Raw genomic sequence first — 14,914 nt, 5'->3', positions numbered from 1 at the left:
AAGAAGGAGAACGGGGGAAAGCAGTGAAGTTCCTCTTTGAACTTGGAACCTCTCGTTATCCATTTCTCCTGAAGTGTGTGTGGGAGTTTTTCTATTATAGGATTAATCCCACGAGCAGTGTCCAGGAAGGCTAGCCCAGGCAGATATCCATCCTCCTTTGCAGACAGAAGCTCCATGAGAAGATCTCCAAGCTCTCTGAGTTTGATGTAGTCTTTATTGGAGATCCTCGGAAATGTGTGATCACTTCCGGTGCAGCATAACACTCCATTAATCTCTCCCATGATTTTCTGAGTGCTGCCTCAGGATGGTTGACGTGCACTTGTCGAATTCTCTTGACATGTTGGGATGACTCTTTGCCTAGCCGTTTGGTCAAGAGATCCAATTCCTCACTGGCTGAAATGTTTAGGCCGTTGCTTACGCTGAGGAAGGATGACTGCCACGCCCTAAAGCTCTCGGGGTAAGTACCTAACAAAGTCTGTCATGGCAGGGTTTAGCACGGGGTCAGCTGGCGTGGTGTGATGAGGAGTAAATGGTTGAGCTGAAGGGTTCATACTTTGGATAGGTGGCTCAAGGTGTGGCGAGACCTTTTTGAAGTGATGAGACGGTTTGGAAGACCTTGGGTCACAAAGCTGGGCAGGCTCAGATTTGATAGGCTGCTGAGATGAGTGTTCATCTGAAAAAAACCCGTATGCAGTCCCCCATGTGACTAGGTTGTGCTCTTGTTCGATGGGTGGAGGTGTAAGTTTTTCATGAAGAGAGTAGGTCATTTTGTTGTTTTACATATGCAGATGTGCGGTTTTCAATCTCTTCCTCTAAAGGACTCTGACTGTCCTTGCTGCCAGGTGGGCTAGCCTGCTCTTCAGCTGCCTCTAAGATGTCTGCCTATACTATGGCAGCAGCTGTCTCTCTCTGGATAGCCAAAGCTTCCAATTCAGTCTGTAGTCTTGTTTTTTCTAAAGCTTTCTGTGCCTCTTCCATTTTTGTCTTGCCTCTCTCTCAGCTAGCTCTAATTTCAGCTTGATTTCTCTGTCTGCAAATGACGCACATACACGTGCTGCCTCTGCCTTTGCTTGGGCCCTTGCTGCTGCGGTAGCTGAGGATGCAGATGTGCTAGTTACGCCAGAATGGTCAGAGGCTCTATTCTTCTCTTCGTTCTCTTTAGCTGACATAATGCAATTTTCATATGGTCTGTTTGATCTGTTGCAATGGTTGACGCTGTGCCATCCTATCACTTGCCTTTTTACTGTACTGTCCAATTACTGGTGTCTTCTTTAACCATAAGTTGACAGCCAGCCAAACTCCCAAATAATCAGCACGAGAGTCGGGATGTAGCTTACTGAGCTCCACTTTACTTTAGACTTGAAGCATGCTGATACATCAAGGTGTAAAACTGCAATAATAACAAAATACAGATTGCGTTAGGCTTACTAAAGTAACTACATAGTGCAAGGAATCACTAAAAGAAATAGCTAGTACAACAGCTAAGTACTTGAAATCATCTAATATTTACATAAACTAGATCGCATCTGCAACAAATTCTTCATGAAACAGAAAGATAAACTTGTAAATAATAAGTCTAATACTTAAAGGCAATGCTGGCAATGGCAGAATCAGAGGATTACAACAGATGATGTAGGCTACACCATGCTTGGCTGCTCACATGTTTTAGCATAGGCTACTAGCTGCGTCTCATTTCCTGTTTCTCTCATTTCCTGTTTCTCTATATAAACACAACATCTCACCAGAAGGTGGCCCCAAACAGTTAAACATAAGGAACACTGCCTGGAGGGCAGAACAAACATATTGACATATTTTACATATTTTCTATCTTTCTTTCTTATATATTTTATTGAGAGACAGAGAGAGAGCATTTTTATATTTTAAGAACTTTACAAACTAGTTTTATACATTGCAATGTTTCATAAGGCACATATTTTTTATATTTTTTACATACTTCTTATTTTCATATATCTTATTTCTATTTTCTCATAATTCTTTATCTCAGTGGTCCAGCCACAGGCTCCAGAAGTCATTTGTTCAAAGTCCATTCAGTTTCATATATTCAGCGTAATACTTACGTTTTTCAGCGTAATACTTACGTTTTTCAGCGTCATACTTACGTTTGGCCACGTCACTGAGTGAGTTTGTTGTCTCTATCAAGTAGCTGTCCATTAGTCACTCACTCCACAGCAGGAAGCGGCACGTCAAAATAAAAGATCTGTGCTGGAAATTCACTGTACTTAAAAATAAATTGTGTTTTTTACAAACTTGACATGTTCGCAAGTCGCTTGAGGTCCATTCAGAATGGACCCGCGACCCAATTTTGGACCACAACCCAGCAGTTAGGAACCACTGCTCTGTACTATACATCAGAGCAACTGTAATGTATCACATAAAGGTAAAAAACGACATCTGGCCAGCTCACTCAGTGTAAAAGTCCATGGTACAGACAAGCAGTCCACAAAAACATCCAAGGCACGCTGACTGTCGGTGAAATTCTATATAAATGCATGGATAAACCAATGCGTTTCGACTGGAGAGTCTTCATCAGGGTATAAAATGCTTTGGTAACAGGTGTGCAATTTAAGAAATCATGTAGAGGTCACGTGACACAGGTCACATGATATATTGGCATAACCCACTAGAGAAAAACATTGAAAAAAGTTACAAATGAAAATGAGGTAAATGTATACCATGAGTAACTCACATATCCCGTAGCAAGAAAAAGAGTTCAATCCAAAATAAAAAGAAAGAAAACAACAGTGGATTCAAATAGGAATTGATACTGTGACAAACCTGCACATTAAGTGGCAGAAAATGAAAAATATGACAAAGGCAATAAACAACAGGTACAAGTGTGGACAGACAACTAACTAATAGAGTTTATATGGTTGGAATATTCATAAAGAGTTTAACTCATAACTCACAAAAGGACATCACAGTAGGGATAAAGTTAAAACTTTATAGGACTCAAAAAGGATCACCTTCAGCAACAGGCATAACAACAATAATATGATGTAAGGAAGGTATGATGTAAGAAACACCATAATAGATCACTGTCAACGATCAATGATACATGTCCTGAAAACATGATAAAAAGGCAATAATATAAAATAAGAAGCCAGAAGGAAATAATAATGATCATACACCACAGACAGAAATAAAACTGCATAGGAAGAAATCCAGCAGTTTGATGCTGTATCGGGTGACATCACTACATACTACATAACGCATCACCATTTCCCTCTCAGGAATCAACAGTGTATTTCTAATATTTTCTGGCAGTTTTTAACAGATTTGAAAAAAGTTTTTAGTGGACTTCAGTGAATTGTTTTTAGAACATACGCATGTGGTATAAATTCAGTCTTTAAAAAAGGATCATTTTTAAATCATATAGTCATGTCATGTTACCTTGAATTTGTGAAGAAAACATACTCCCAAGGCTCCACAGTAATCGGTGAACATATTGATTTATTGATTGATTGAGGGCCACGTTAAAAACAGCAAAACTATATCAAAACACAAGTTTATCAACTCTCACACAACTCCTGCAGTATAATCCAAGTCTCATTCATCCAGTGGGATGCTCAGGACTTCCTAAACACATGCATTTTTGCTTAAAAGAAAAAAACAAAAACAAAATGTAATACTGGAGTCTGGCTTTGAAGAGAGCAAAGATAAGTTTCCCTTTCAGTGTGCATTTCTCTGTGGATTGAGCGTTGTGATACTTTTATAGTATTTATAGAACACCTGCTTTATTTAAAAAAAATCAAATTTATTACAACATGGGACCTTTAATTATCAACACTGTTTCTGTTCTGTAGTTGCCTGCAGATGTGCTGAGGCTGAAGGAGCGTTGTGCTGTTACCAGGAAGGAGTTTGCTGTGCGTCTCAGTGCACCTCATGTTGCCAACATCAGACAGAGCTGTGACACTAAGGTAGGACTCTGTCCCCTTCCTCTTTATAAAGATGCTCCCTGAGTGTTCTGTTTCATCCCTGCTGACTGCCAGAGGCGGTGCTTTAAGCATTGAATATTCCCCTTCGCGCATGCGCAGTTCGAGTATGTAATAATAATAATAATAATAATAATATTAATAATACTGCATTTTATTTGGAGGCGCCTTTCAAGTCACCCAAGGTCACCTTACAGAGCGTAGAAGATAAAAGACATCATTAAAACAAAACATCAACATAAAAACAAGTGTAGTGCACAGTGTTCAGTTAGGGTGAATATGCCAGTTTGAACAGGTGGGTTTTGAGTTGGAGGGCGGCACGGTGGTGTGGTGGTTAGCACTGTTGCCTCACAGCAAGAGGGTTGCCGGTTCGATCCCGGGTGTGGGAGCCCTTCTGTGCGGAGTTTGCATGTTCTCCCCGTGTCAGCGTGGGTTCTCTCCGGGCACTCCGGCTTCCTCCCACAGTCCAAAGACATGCAGATTGGGGATTAGGTTAATTGATAACTCTAAATTGTCCATAGGTGTGAATGTGAGCATGAATGGTTGTCTGTCTCTATGTGCCCCTGTGATAGTCTGGCGACCTGTCCAGGGTGTACCCTGCCTCTCACCCAATGTCAGCTGGGATAGGCTCCAGCCCCCCCGCGACCCTCAAGAGGATGAAGCGGTTAGAAGATGGATGGATGGATGGATGGATGGTTTTGAATTGGGATTTGAATGATGTGATGGAGTCTGACTGTCTTATGTGTGGGGGGAGGGAGTTCCAGAGCAGCTGAAGGCTCGGGCACCCATGGTACTGAGGCGTGAGGTGGGGAGGTTGAGCGGAGGGTGCGGGAGGGGATATATTCCTGAAGGAGGTCACAGAGGTAAGTGGGGGCTAGATTGTGGAGAGCTTTGTAGGTGAGGAGAAGGTTTTTGTAGTGGATGCAGTATTGTACAGGGAGCCAGTGAAGTTGGATGAGAACAGGGGTGATGTGGTCAGATGATTTGGTGCAGGCGGTGATCCGGGCGGCCGAGTTCTGAATGATTTGCAGTCTGTTGATGAGTTTGGTGGGAGGCCAGTGAGGAGGGCGTTGCAGTAGTTGATGCGGGATGTGACAAATGAGTGAACCAGGATTTCAGTGCTGGACTGGGACAGTGATGGGCGGAGTCTGGAGATGTTGCGGAGGTGGAAGAAAGCAGTCCAGGTGATGTTTTGAATATGAGGTGCAAATGAGAGGGTGCTGTCCAGAAAGACGGCGAGGCTCTTGACTTGGGAGGAGAAGGGTACAGGGAATCCGTCGATGATGATGGGTGGAGCTGGGGTGTGTTGTGACTTGGAGAGGGTGGATTTGGAGCCGATGAGCAGGGCCTCGGTTTTATTGCCGTTTAGCTTCAGGAAGTTCCTGCTCATCCAGCTCCAGATGTCTTCAAGATAGGTGGTGAGGGAGGTGGGAGGGATGGCAGTGGTGGGTTTGGAGTAGTGCTGCACAATTAATCTAATCGCAATCGCAATCGCAATGTCAGGCTGTGTGATTACATAACCGCATAAAAGCCTGCGATTTGCGATTTAATGTAAATAAATGTTAACATGTGTGCCTGTGAACGTGACTACCTCTCCTGTAGTGTGTGAAGTTTGTTGACATCACGCCCACAAGCTATCCTGGTGTGTGCAGCCGGCGTGCAGCAGTGACCACCATAGATGCTGAAGAAGAGCATGAGCACGACCAAGAACAGGCTGAGTTGGTGGCGAAAAAAATGCAACATCTATTACATGGGGATACTTTGGATTCAGGTATGGCGACGTTTAACAGAAAGACGTGTTGTGTAAAAGTTTAAAAGTTAAAGTCGCCACATCCCACGACAACACGACAAATTTATATCAGCACTTGAGACAGCACAGAGAAAAGTAGGAGGAATGCATGCGAGAGAAAGCCAAGCCGCCGTGTAACGTTAAAGACAAAGAGACAGCTGAAAGCCGCCAGAGCCTCATAAATCAACATCCAAGCACAGTTACGCAAACATTTGTGAGTGTCACGGGGAAATCACGGACTCCATAACAAACTATATAATAACAAATGAAAAACTGAGCAATTTTGCTTGGGTTCGGCCCACTTGACATGCTGCTGTGTTGTGCTATGGTGCTGGAATTTGTCATTTACGTGACAACGCCTGAACGCAACACAGGCTCGCTCCGCTGTGTACAGTGCCGTGCTGCGCTGCTGTGTGAGCAGCGTGTTTGACTGTGCTCAGTCTGTTGATGGTCATTTACACACTGTCTGCCCATAACAATAACTATGTCAGGTCAGGTCAGTGCCCCCCTAATCTAATGTAGGGGAAACACTGAATCAAGCGAGAAGACTCATGATACCATTTATTTATTATATTGTAATCGCAACCGCAAATTGCGATATTGTCCACTCAAATCGCAATCGCACATTTTTCTCAAATCACGCAGCACTAGTTTGGAGGAGATGTAGACCTGTGTGTCGTCGCTGTAGCAGTGAAAATGGACCCCATGGTGACGGAGGATTGTGCCCACGGGGAGGAGGTAGATGATGAACAGAAGTGGACCCAAGACTGACCCCTGGGGGACACCCAGTGAAACACCCAAACACCCAGACTTGTGGTTCCTTAATTGCACAAATTGTTGACGGTCGGTGAGGTATGATGTGAACCAGGAGAGTGCAACACCAGTGTTCCCAATGCCAGCCAGGTGGTCCAGGAGTAGTGGGTGGGAGATGGTGTCAAATGCTGCGCTGAGGTCCAGGAGGATGAGAATGGTGAGTAGTCCGGAGTCAGCTGCACGGAGGAGGTCGTTGGTGATTTTGACCAGGGCTGTTTGAGTGCTGTGTTTTGGACAGAAACAAGATGAGGCCAGTTGTTGGTGAATGGTGTTGATTTTGGAGCTGAAGAAGTCCAGGAAGGCAGTGCACTGATCAGTGGAAATGTCTGGAGGGAGGGTTTTAGGAGGCTGAAGTAGGTGGCTGACTGAAGAAGAGGACTCTGTTGTTACCTGTACCAGTGGTGATGAGGTTGGAGTAGTATGAAGATTTGGCAGTGGTGAGGGCGTTCTTGTAGTGGTGAAGGTGGTCCGAATACATTTGGTTGTGTACAGTGAGTCCAGTCTTTTTGTACAGTCGCTCCAGTCGATGGCCTGTGGCTTTGAGCTGGCGGAGGTCAGGGGTGAACCAGAGAGCAGTGTGTGTGAATGAAACTGAGCGAGTTTTCAGGGGAGCCAGGGTGGTGAGGGACGAGGAGAGACAGTTGTTATAATGAGTCACCAGGTCAGCAGGGGAGGAGGTTGGGGGAGGGCTGGGGTAGGAGCTGATCAGGGTGGAGAGATCTGTGATGTTGATGTGTTTGGTGTTTCTGAAGGAGATGGTCCGTTGTTCTTTGGCTTTGTGTAATTGGGTGTGAATGTCAAAAAGTAAAGCTTTGTGGTCAGAAATGGGGAAATCGGTGACAGCAAGGTTAGTGGGAGTGATGTCAGTGCAGCAGATTAAGTCCAGTTTGTGGTCTTTGTTATGGGTTGGGAGGTTGACATGTTGTGTGTGAGTAAACTGTTGACAGCAATCCACGGGCACAGGTAAGTGCCCAGGAGAGCTGGCAGGGTGGCAGCGGACCGGTAGGCCGCCACCTGGTCCCTCAGCATCTCGATCTCCTGTTGCAGCTCATGGTGGTTGACCAGTTGTCGCTGTAGGTCATCCCTAGCCTGGGCTCAAATGGGGCTGGTCCTCTGACATGGCTGGGCGCTCTTGGTAGGCCAACCCTGGATTCTGCTGCTTTGGATACAGGGATCTCCACATGCTGGCCATGCTCTGCACCAATCTGTGTGTTGGAAAGGACATTGTTTAGTTCAATTCACTTCCCTCCTTTTCCTCCTAATTGCCCCGTGGGATAGATAACCTATATATGTTAACCAGTCGATTGTTAGTATGGGTTTGGTAACAGCAAGGTTTTTCCTGAATCTATTGCCAATTATTTGGTTATTTCTTACCCTGAATCGGCTCTCCCTCTATACAACCTCGTATTCCCCTTCCAGGTTCCCCTTCATTGGCTCATATAAGTTTATATTGTCAGCCATATTCTCACATACGTCCGTACTGTCAATCGCGGTTTCATATAAATCGTTGTTCAATCTTTTGGATGCATAGGATCTTACCCACGGTTTATCTAGTTTCCACAATTCGCCTTTCTCGGGGAGCTTTTCCTGCTGTTGTATCAGCATAATAAATTGTCCCGTGGCCGTTCTCATGGCCCTTCTTATCAGGATCTGTACTAGGGGAAGGACTATCAATAGATTATCAAGAGAATAGTCAATAGAACAAGTCTAAATATTACTTCTATAGTCCATAAGATTTTTCCAACAGAGAACTTTTCTAACCAGTCAAGAATTGATGGGGTTTTAGTGTTCCAATTAGAGTGTTGTACTTGGTGGTCTCTTAATCTACGTATGTTTTCTAAAGCTAAAGTCAGGTTGTCGTCTTCGCCTGTATTCATGGGGATGGCTGTACAGCATTCTTCCCCTATTACATCACAGACACCTTGGTCCGGAGCTAACGTTGTTTCGATGACAAGTCTGTTCTTCACAGCCATTGGAGATGTAGCATGCAACTGTTCACTCACACCTTCCAGTGCTGTTATAGACCAATTTACGGACTTCTGTTGATTGTACCACAAACAGTTCACCATCTGGTGACATTGTATCCTAGTTTGTTCTATGGTCTGACACACTTTTGCAATCCAAGTCTGATTAGTTTACTTATGGGTGGCACTTTCCCACCGGCATTGGATCAGTTGTTCCGCCTTGAGCGTGTTGTTGCTACTAGTGGAGTTCTCTAACCAATATTCGATATCACCTCGGGCTACACAAAAGGGAAATACAATATCTTGAGCCAAATGCACTACTGGTGGTACTTGAAATTATTTTTTAATTTGCTCAGGAGCCCCCTTAAGACTTATTGGGCAGATTTCCCTATTACTGGCATAATTGTTTTTCCCTGCCGCCATCCACATAGTACACTGCGCAAAACAGGTGTCTCGTTGTTCACAATCCTCTATACCCGGGAGGGACCTAACTCTAGGTAGGCCTAATTTTCTGTGGCAGGCTATGCACGAGCTGTTAGTTACCTGCTTGGCAGAGTACTCTAACCACTGATAAGACATATTAGATCTCCATGTGGTACTTCTAATTAGTTCGGTGTCTCGTACCGGTGTATTTCTGGTTCTTCTATGGGGGTTTCGGTTTTAGTTTGAGCCATTGCTAAGCCAGTTCTACGGGTACTGTGTGCCAGGTGTCTACATTGGCACATTTTTCATTATCACACCAGACTCTTGCTGTCACCATCCCTTCTACATTACATTATGGTCCTATAGACCGGCCATGCAACCTAACATTTCCTGGACCTTCCACTAACACATCATCATAAGCATGTGACTTATAGTAAGTCAGCTGGTATCTTGCCCTATTTTGCGGCCATGGTCCCTAGTGCTACTGCACACTCGCCTAGTTGTGCCTGGCTTGTCTGTCTGGTTCTGCCCCTTCACTCTGTTTTACTCCTACCAGAATAAGCAGTAGGCTTAGTAGCATTATTATTCCCACTTTAATTCCTCCCCCCATGTTGCCTGTGTTCTCAACCTTTCCCTGTGCTGGTCTATTGGGGGGCTGTTCCCTGGGCTGTTCCTTCTCTGGGGTCTGAGTCTCCTGAGTCTGTGCTGCTTCTGTCTGAGTCTCCTGTGTCTGCGTCTGACCTTTCTGTGCTTCTAGCTTCACCTGTTTCTGAGCTGCTGCTTTCTTCTCCCTGCTCTCTTTCTGCCTCTGCTCTCTCTCCTCTCTCTGTTCTCTCTGCGCTTGGGCCCTCATCATCAGCCCTGCGGCTACTAGGTGGCGACTCATGAGGTTCATCGTCAGCCACTGAGGATGGGGTGTTTTCCTCTGAGGTGCTCTCTGTCGACACCCTCTCTGGGTTGTTAGCGCTGCAGCAGTGGTTAAGATGGAACCAAACGTCCTTACCTTCAACTTTCAAGGCAGTTGGTGTAGCTAATATGACCTTGTATGGACCTTCTCTGCGTGGCTGGTCCCACTTCCTTTTGAACACCTTGACATACGCCCACTCTCCAGGAAGTATGCGTTGAAGGTCTTCTTGGATTTCGACCCTTCTGTCCTCGGTGGTGCCTTTCACCTGCTGGAACACAGCCCTGTGGATACGGGTTAGACTTTGTAAACAGTCGAACATTTCATTTTGCAGTTGCTCCAATGGGGGCCCTTCGTAGGGACCCCTCAAATATGGTATTGGCATGGGTGAACCCGTCAGCATTTCATGCGGTGTTAGATCCGTGATTCTGCTAGCTTGTGAGCGCATTGACATTAGTGCAAGCGGTAAAGCATCCACCCAGTTAAGCTTGTCCCCACTATCTACTACTATTTTTGCTATTTTTGTTTTCAGGATCCCATTTGCTGGTAGACACAGCCAAACTTTTGTTTGATGCCTAGTCGCTTCAGTGTTTCTTGTATTACATTAGATACAAAGTGTTGTAGTGTTCTATGATCTGATCGGCTGTAGCTGTTACTTCTACCCATCGGCTGTATCTGCATATGACCACCAAGACGTATCTCATTCTTCTTACTCTGGATTGTGCTCCCATGTCTATGTAGTCTAACGTGAGGTGTCTGAAAGGACCGTCTGGAGGTGGTATATGTGCCAGTGGGGCTGTAAAAACTCTCCTGATGTTGTATCTTGCGCAGATCTCGCATTCGCCTAGTACTAGTACTCTATCTACCGTGGCTGCCATGAATGAATGGTGACCACCATGTTGCTTGCAATTTCCGTAGGATCCCCCCCCTTGCGCAATGGTCATTACCATACGCCCAAATTATAGCATGTCGCAGCAACAGGGTCGGTAGTACAAAATTGCCATGACTATCTTGCCAGAGACCATTTGTTGGCCCCTGTGCTTGTGTTCTGATAGCACCACGCTTGATCCACAGTCGTTTTTCAGCCTCACTTACTCTGTTTTGCGTGGCTACAAGAGAAGGCATGGTAGCGAGGGTTTCACAATCTTGGATGGTTAACATGGGTGCCATTACTGCACCCATTGCTGCCTGTTTGGCTGCTATCTTGCTAGCTATCAGCTAGGTTATTATCTTTGGCTATCAGTGAATCAGTCTTTTGGTGGGCTGGACATTTGATTATAGCTGGGGCTTTGGGGAGGAGCATAGCCTCCCACAAGTCAACAATGGCCTCCCCATGTGTAGCTGGGGTGCCGTCTGCTCTATGAAACCCTCTCTGTTTCCAAATGTTTGCTTGGATGAGGCACACTCCATATGCATACGCTGAATCTGTATATACATTCAGTGACTTTCCCTTTGCTAATCTACATGCTGCTGTTAGAGCTTTTATCTCTGCAAGCTGGGCGGAGCAGGGCTGAGCAAGTTTACATGATCGTATAGTCACAAAATTCTGATCGTTATTGAGCTGTACAATTCCATAGCCTGCATGACTACCTGTGGCATCCTGAAAACAGGAGCCATCAACGAACAACGTGAGATCAGCTAAAATGGGCTGAGTATGTAAATCTTCTCGAGCGTGCATAAATTTGTCTGTGTCATGAAGACAGTCGTGGTGTACCTTCTGTGGGTAGAACCATTTTGGTGGCTGGATTAATGATGGTACAACGTTGAATGTCGAGCTCAGGAGTGGACAGGATAACCTCATATCCTGTGCGTCTGGCCTGTGTCAAAACGAATCTGGGACTTGTCAGCAGGGCATGAAGCTGGTGAGAGGTGTACAAAGTTACAGGATGTCCCATTGTTAACGAGGATGCTTTTTGAAATGCAAAGACAGCTGCGGCTAGCCCCTGATAACAGGGAGGCAAACCGGCTTCTATGTTATCAAGCTGAGTGCTATAATATGCTAATGGTTGTTTACCTGTGGGTGTGTCTTGCATCGGGACGGCACGCGCAAACCCAGATTTCTTTGCTACGTAAAGATGAAAAGGCTTGGAGTAGTTAGGAGTGCCTAACGCTGGAGCAGACTGCATGTCTATTTTTAAAGCTTGGAACGCACCTTCTGCTTCCTCCGTCCAGGACAGCTGTGCTGTGTTGTTTGTCTGTCCTGCTGCTCTTACTAAAACTCTGAGTGGAGCAGTTTTTTTAGTCATAAATCCATGGCCGACTGTATCCTTACTGCCTCTATCTGAGATGGGGCAATGCACTTTTTATCCCCACTCAACTGTCTGCCCAAGTACTCTACAGACTGCTGGCAGAACTGCAATTTGTCTTTACTGACCTTGTGTCCCCCCTCTGCTAATGCTATGAGCACTGCAATTGAATCTTTTGACATTATTCTTTTGAAGAGCTACAGACAAGCAAATCATCTGTATATTGTAATACAGTGCTTGGCACGTTCAAATTAGCTAGGTCATAATGCTGACATTCATAAGTGAACACAAACAAATATTGAGAGTCTGGGTGTAGCGGTACACTGAAAAAAAAACAGAACAGAAATAAATGACTGTATACCCCTGTGTGTCGGGTGGTATGTCTGAAAGCAGCGTGTGTGAATCTGGCACATGTGGCGTCTCTGTTTTCCACCACTGCATTAGCTACTATTCTGAAGAAGTTAGTTTCTTGATTGGAAAAATGAGCGTTTTGCACGGACTTCTAGTTTTGACCAGAACTCCGGCCTTTACCAAGCCCTCAATTGTGGGTCAGATACCATCAATGGCATGCTGCTGGAGAGGATACTGCCTCTGATATGGTAGGCTAGCATGTGGTTTTAGTGTGATGCGAACAGGTTGCGCTGATTTTATCAAGCCTACGTCTGTTTTATGTGCTGTCCATAGCTGTGGTGGAACTTTACTCAACAACTGTGCGTGTTCTTCTGTGACTGCTACCTGTGTGGGAGTAGTACCATCTACAAGTACCTTGTCTGCGACTGCTTCATCACCTGTCTTAGTAGAGATTCTAATGTATTGTTTGTCATCTGAAATGTGGATGTATTTATTCTCGGTGGGTAACCACTCTTGCACCTGCAGTGCACGTCTGACCATTGGACCCAGATGATGAGACTCATAACCTTCTGCTATCATCAGTGTAACGTGTGGTGCAGAATTTGGCACCTGAAACCATCCTGCTAATTCTTCTGGGAGGCGGACGGTTGCCCCCACACCTTGAGGTCCTAAATATATGTCTTCACTAATGATCAGGCATGGTTTTTATGTTTTTTATTTATTTATTTATTTATTTTTTATTTTTTACTTTTTTTTTTTTGAGCACTGTGTCCCTGCATTCTTTACAATCTACATGAGTCTGGTCTGCGTCATACATGAACGTGCAATGCAGTGGCAGAATGGGAGTATGTGCTGTGTCAAAATGTAACCTGACCCATGGTTCCCACTGAATCCATGTCTGTTTGAGGTGAGACTCTTCTGGTCAGTTGGAGCCAGTAGACCAACGCCTGTGATGTCTCTGTGGCGTTCCCGGGCAGCTGTGGCATCATGCTTTGTGGGGGGTCGTCAGAGAAGTCTAAATATAGTCCATCTTGAGTACTCATGATCTTAGTTTTGAGAGGGCACAATATATCTCTGCCTAGAAGGTTCACTGGCGTATGAGCTGAGTAGAGTAGGGGTGCAAATATGATTTTACCGGCGATGAGCATTGGAACAGGCTCTGTCATTGGTATGACTTGTGATTTCCCAGAGAAGCCTATGGTCTTGATGGATGACTTAGAGAGGGGGTGTGTAGAGTCTTCTTTTCCAACACATGAATATGTAGCCCCTGTGTCCACCATAAAGGGATATGCTTGTTCGTGGATGACAACAGGTATAGTTGGTTCGTTGTGTGGCTGTAATGAAATGACTGGTGACTTTACTTCCCCCTCAGGCTTCTCCGGGCAGCCCTATCATGGGCACCCTGTCTCGTTTTTGGCCAATTTTCTGCTGGACCTTCCCATGGGTTGACTGGACACTCCCTGCGTCGGTGGCCGGGCTGGTAACAACCCCAGCACAGCTTGTTAGGTGCTGCAGGATTCACTCCTGGAAATCCTGTGTTCATTTCCTGGGAGCCTGATTGCTGATAGGGTGCGGCTCGCTGATAGGTTTGCTGTTGCGGTGGCTGGGGTCCTGGAGGAAAGTTCGGTCCCCTTCTCCATCCTCCTCGGCCTGCTGGTCCTCCCCTAGGTTTGCCTCGACCCCGCCCCCTTGGGACCTCTGGCTATCGTTGTTTCCACCTGCTCATTGTGGATAACAGTAGTGGTAATGTGAGGCATTGCATTGTCAGTGTTCTGCATGTGGGGAGCGTCTTCTTTCATCTGCTCTCGGTCTTCGTATCCCTGGCCAAGGTCACTGTGAACCTTACCTCCACTTGGCCTTCCATTGTTGTTGCTGCTCTTGCCTCCCCTACTGAGCGTAGTGGGTATTGTCCCGTCTCTGATGGTGATGTGTCTTGTGGGTATGGTGGTGATGCTGGTAGGGGTGGGGCTGGGGGTATCACACCCGTCGGTACCTGTGGGTCCTGTGGGTCCTTGCTGTGCTCTGCTTGCACCATTTGCTTCCCACCCCCTGTCTGTCTAAACCACCCTAATACCTCCCTTTCTTTAACCCTTTTGTTCTTTTTTATAACTCGCCTTAACTTAACTTCGTGTCTTTTGCCTCAATGTGTCTTAGTTCTATCTCCACCTCGTCGCAACATGCCAGGCTGAAGGTTCCATCTTTAGGCCAACAGTTTTTCCCTGATGTTCTTTTGTGCCATTTAGTCACACAGCGTTGGATTCAGTTTCTCCGACCTGGATGTTATGTCATCACTATCTCTATGGGTGTCAGAACCCCTCTTTCCATCTTTCCTTGGCTGGCTCCCATGAAGCCTTGTTAACTTTACTCGCTCTTGGAATTTGTGGTTGCTTGTCTGTTTCTTTTGTGTGTATCAGTGCTAGTAATTTCCCTACTGTGAAGGCAGTTTTGTATTATTTTTCTTCAGAGGTTAT

General features: G+C 45.5%; 1 protein-coding gene across 3 annotated transcripts in view; it reads left to right on the top strand.

Moving 5' to 3' along the window:
• The window catches only part of LOC117257927 (rho guanine nucleotide exchange factor 10-like protein), a 180,135-nt gene that overhangs the window by 72,031 nt on the left and 93,190 nt on the right, over window positions 1–14,914 (top strand). For all 3 annotated transcript variants that reach the window (XM_078170385.1, XM_078170384.1, XM_033628344.2), the window contains exon 9: window positions 3,825–3,938. In XM_078170385.1, coding sequence (XP_078026511.1) covers window positions 3,825–3,938 — 114 coding nt within the window. The remainder of the gene's footprint in view (window positions 1–3,824; window positions 3,939–14,914) is intronic.

This window comes from Epinephelus lanceolatus, chromosome 8, assembly GCF_041903045.1.
Source record: "Epinephelus lanceolatus isolate andai-2023 chromosome 8, ASM4190304v1, whole genome shotgun sequence".
NCBI classification, from domain to species: Eukaryota; Metazoa; Chordata; class Actinopteri; order Perciformes; family Serranidae; genus Epinephelus; species Epinephelus lanceolatus.
Note: the sequence above shows the minus strand (reverse complement) of the source record. Positions and strands in the feature narration are given on the sequence as shown.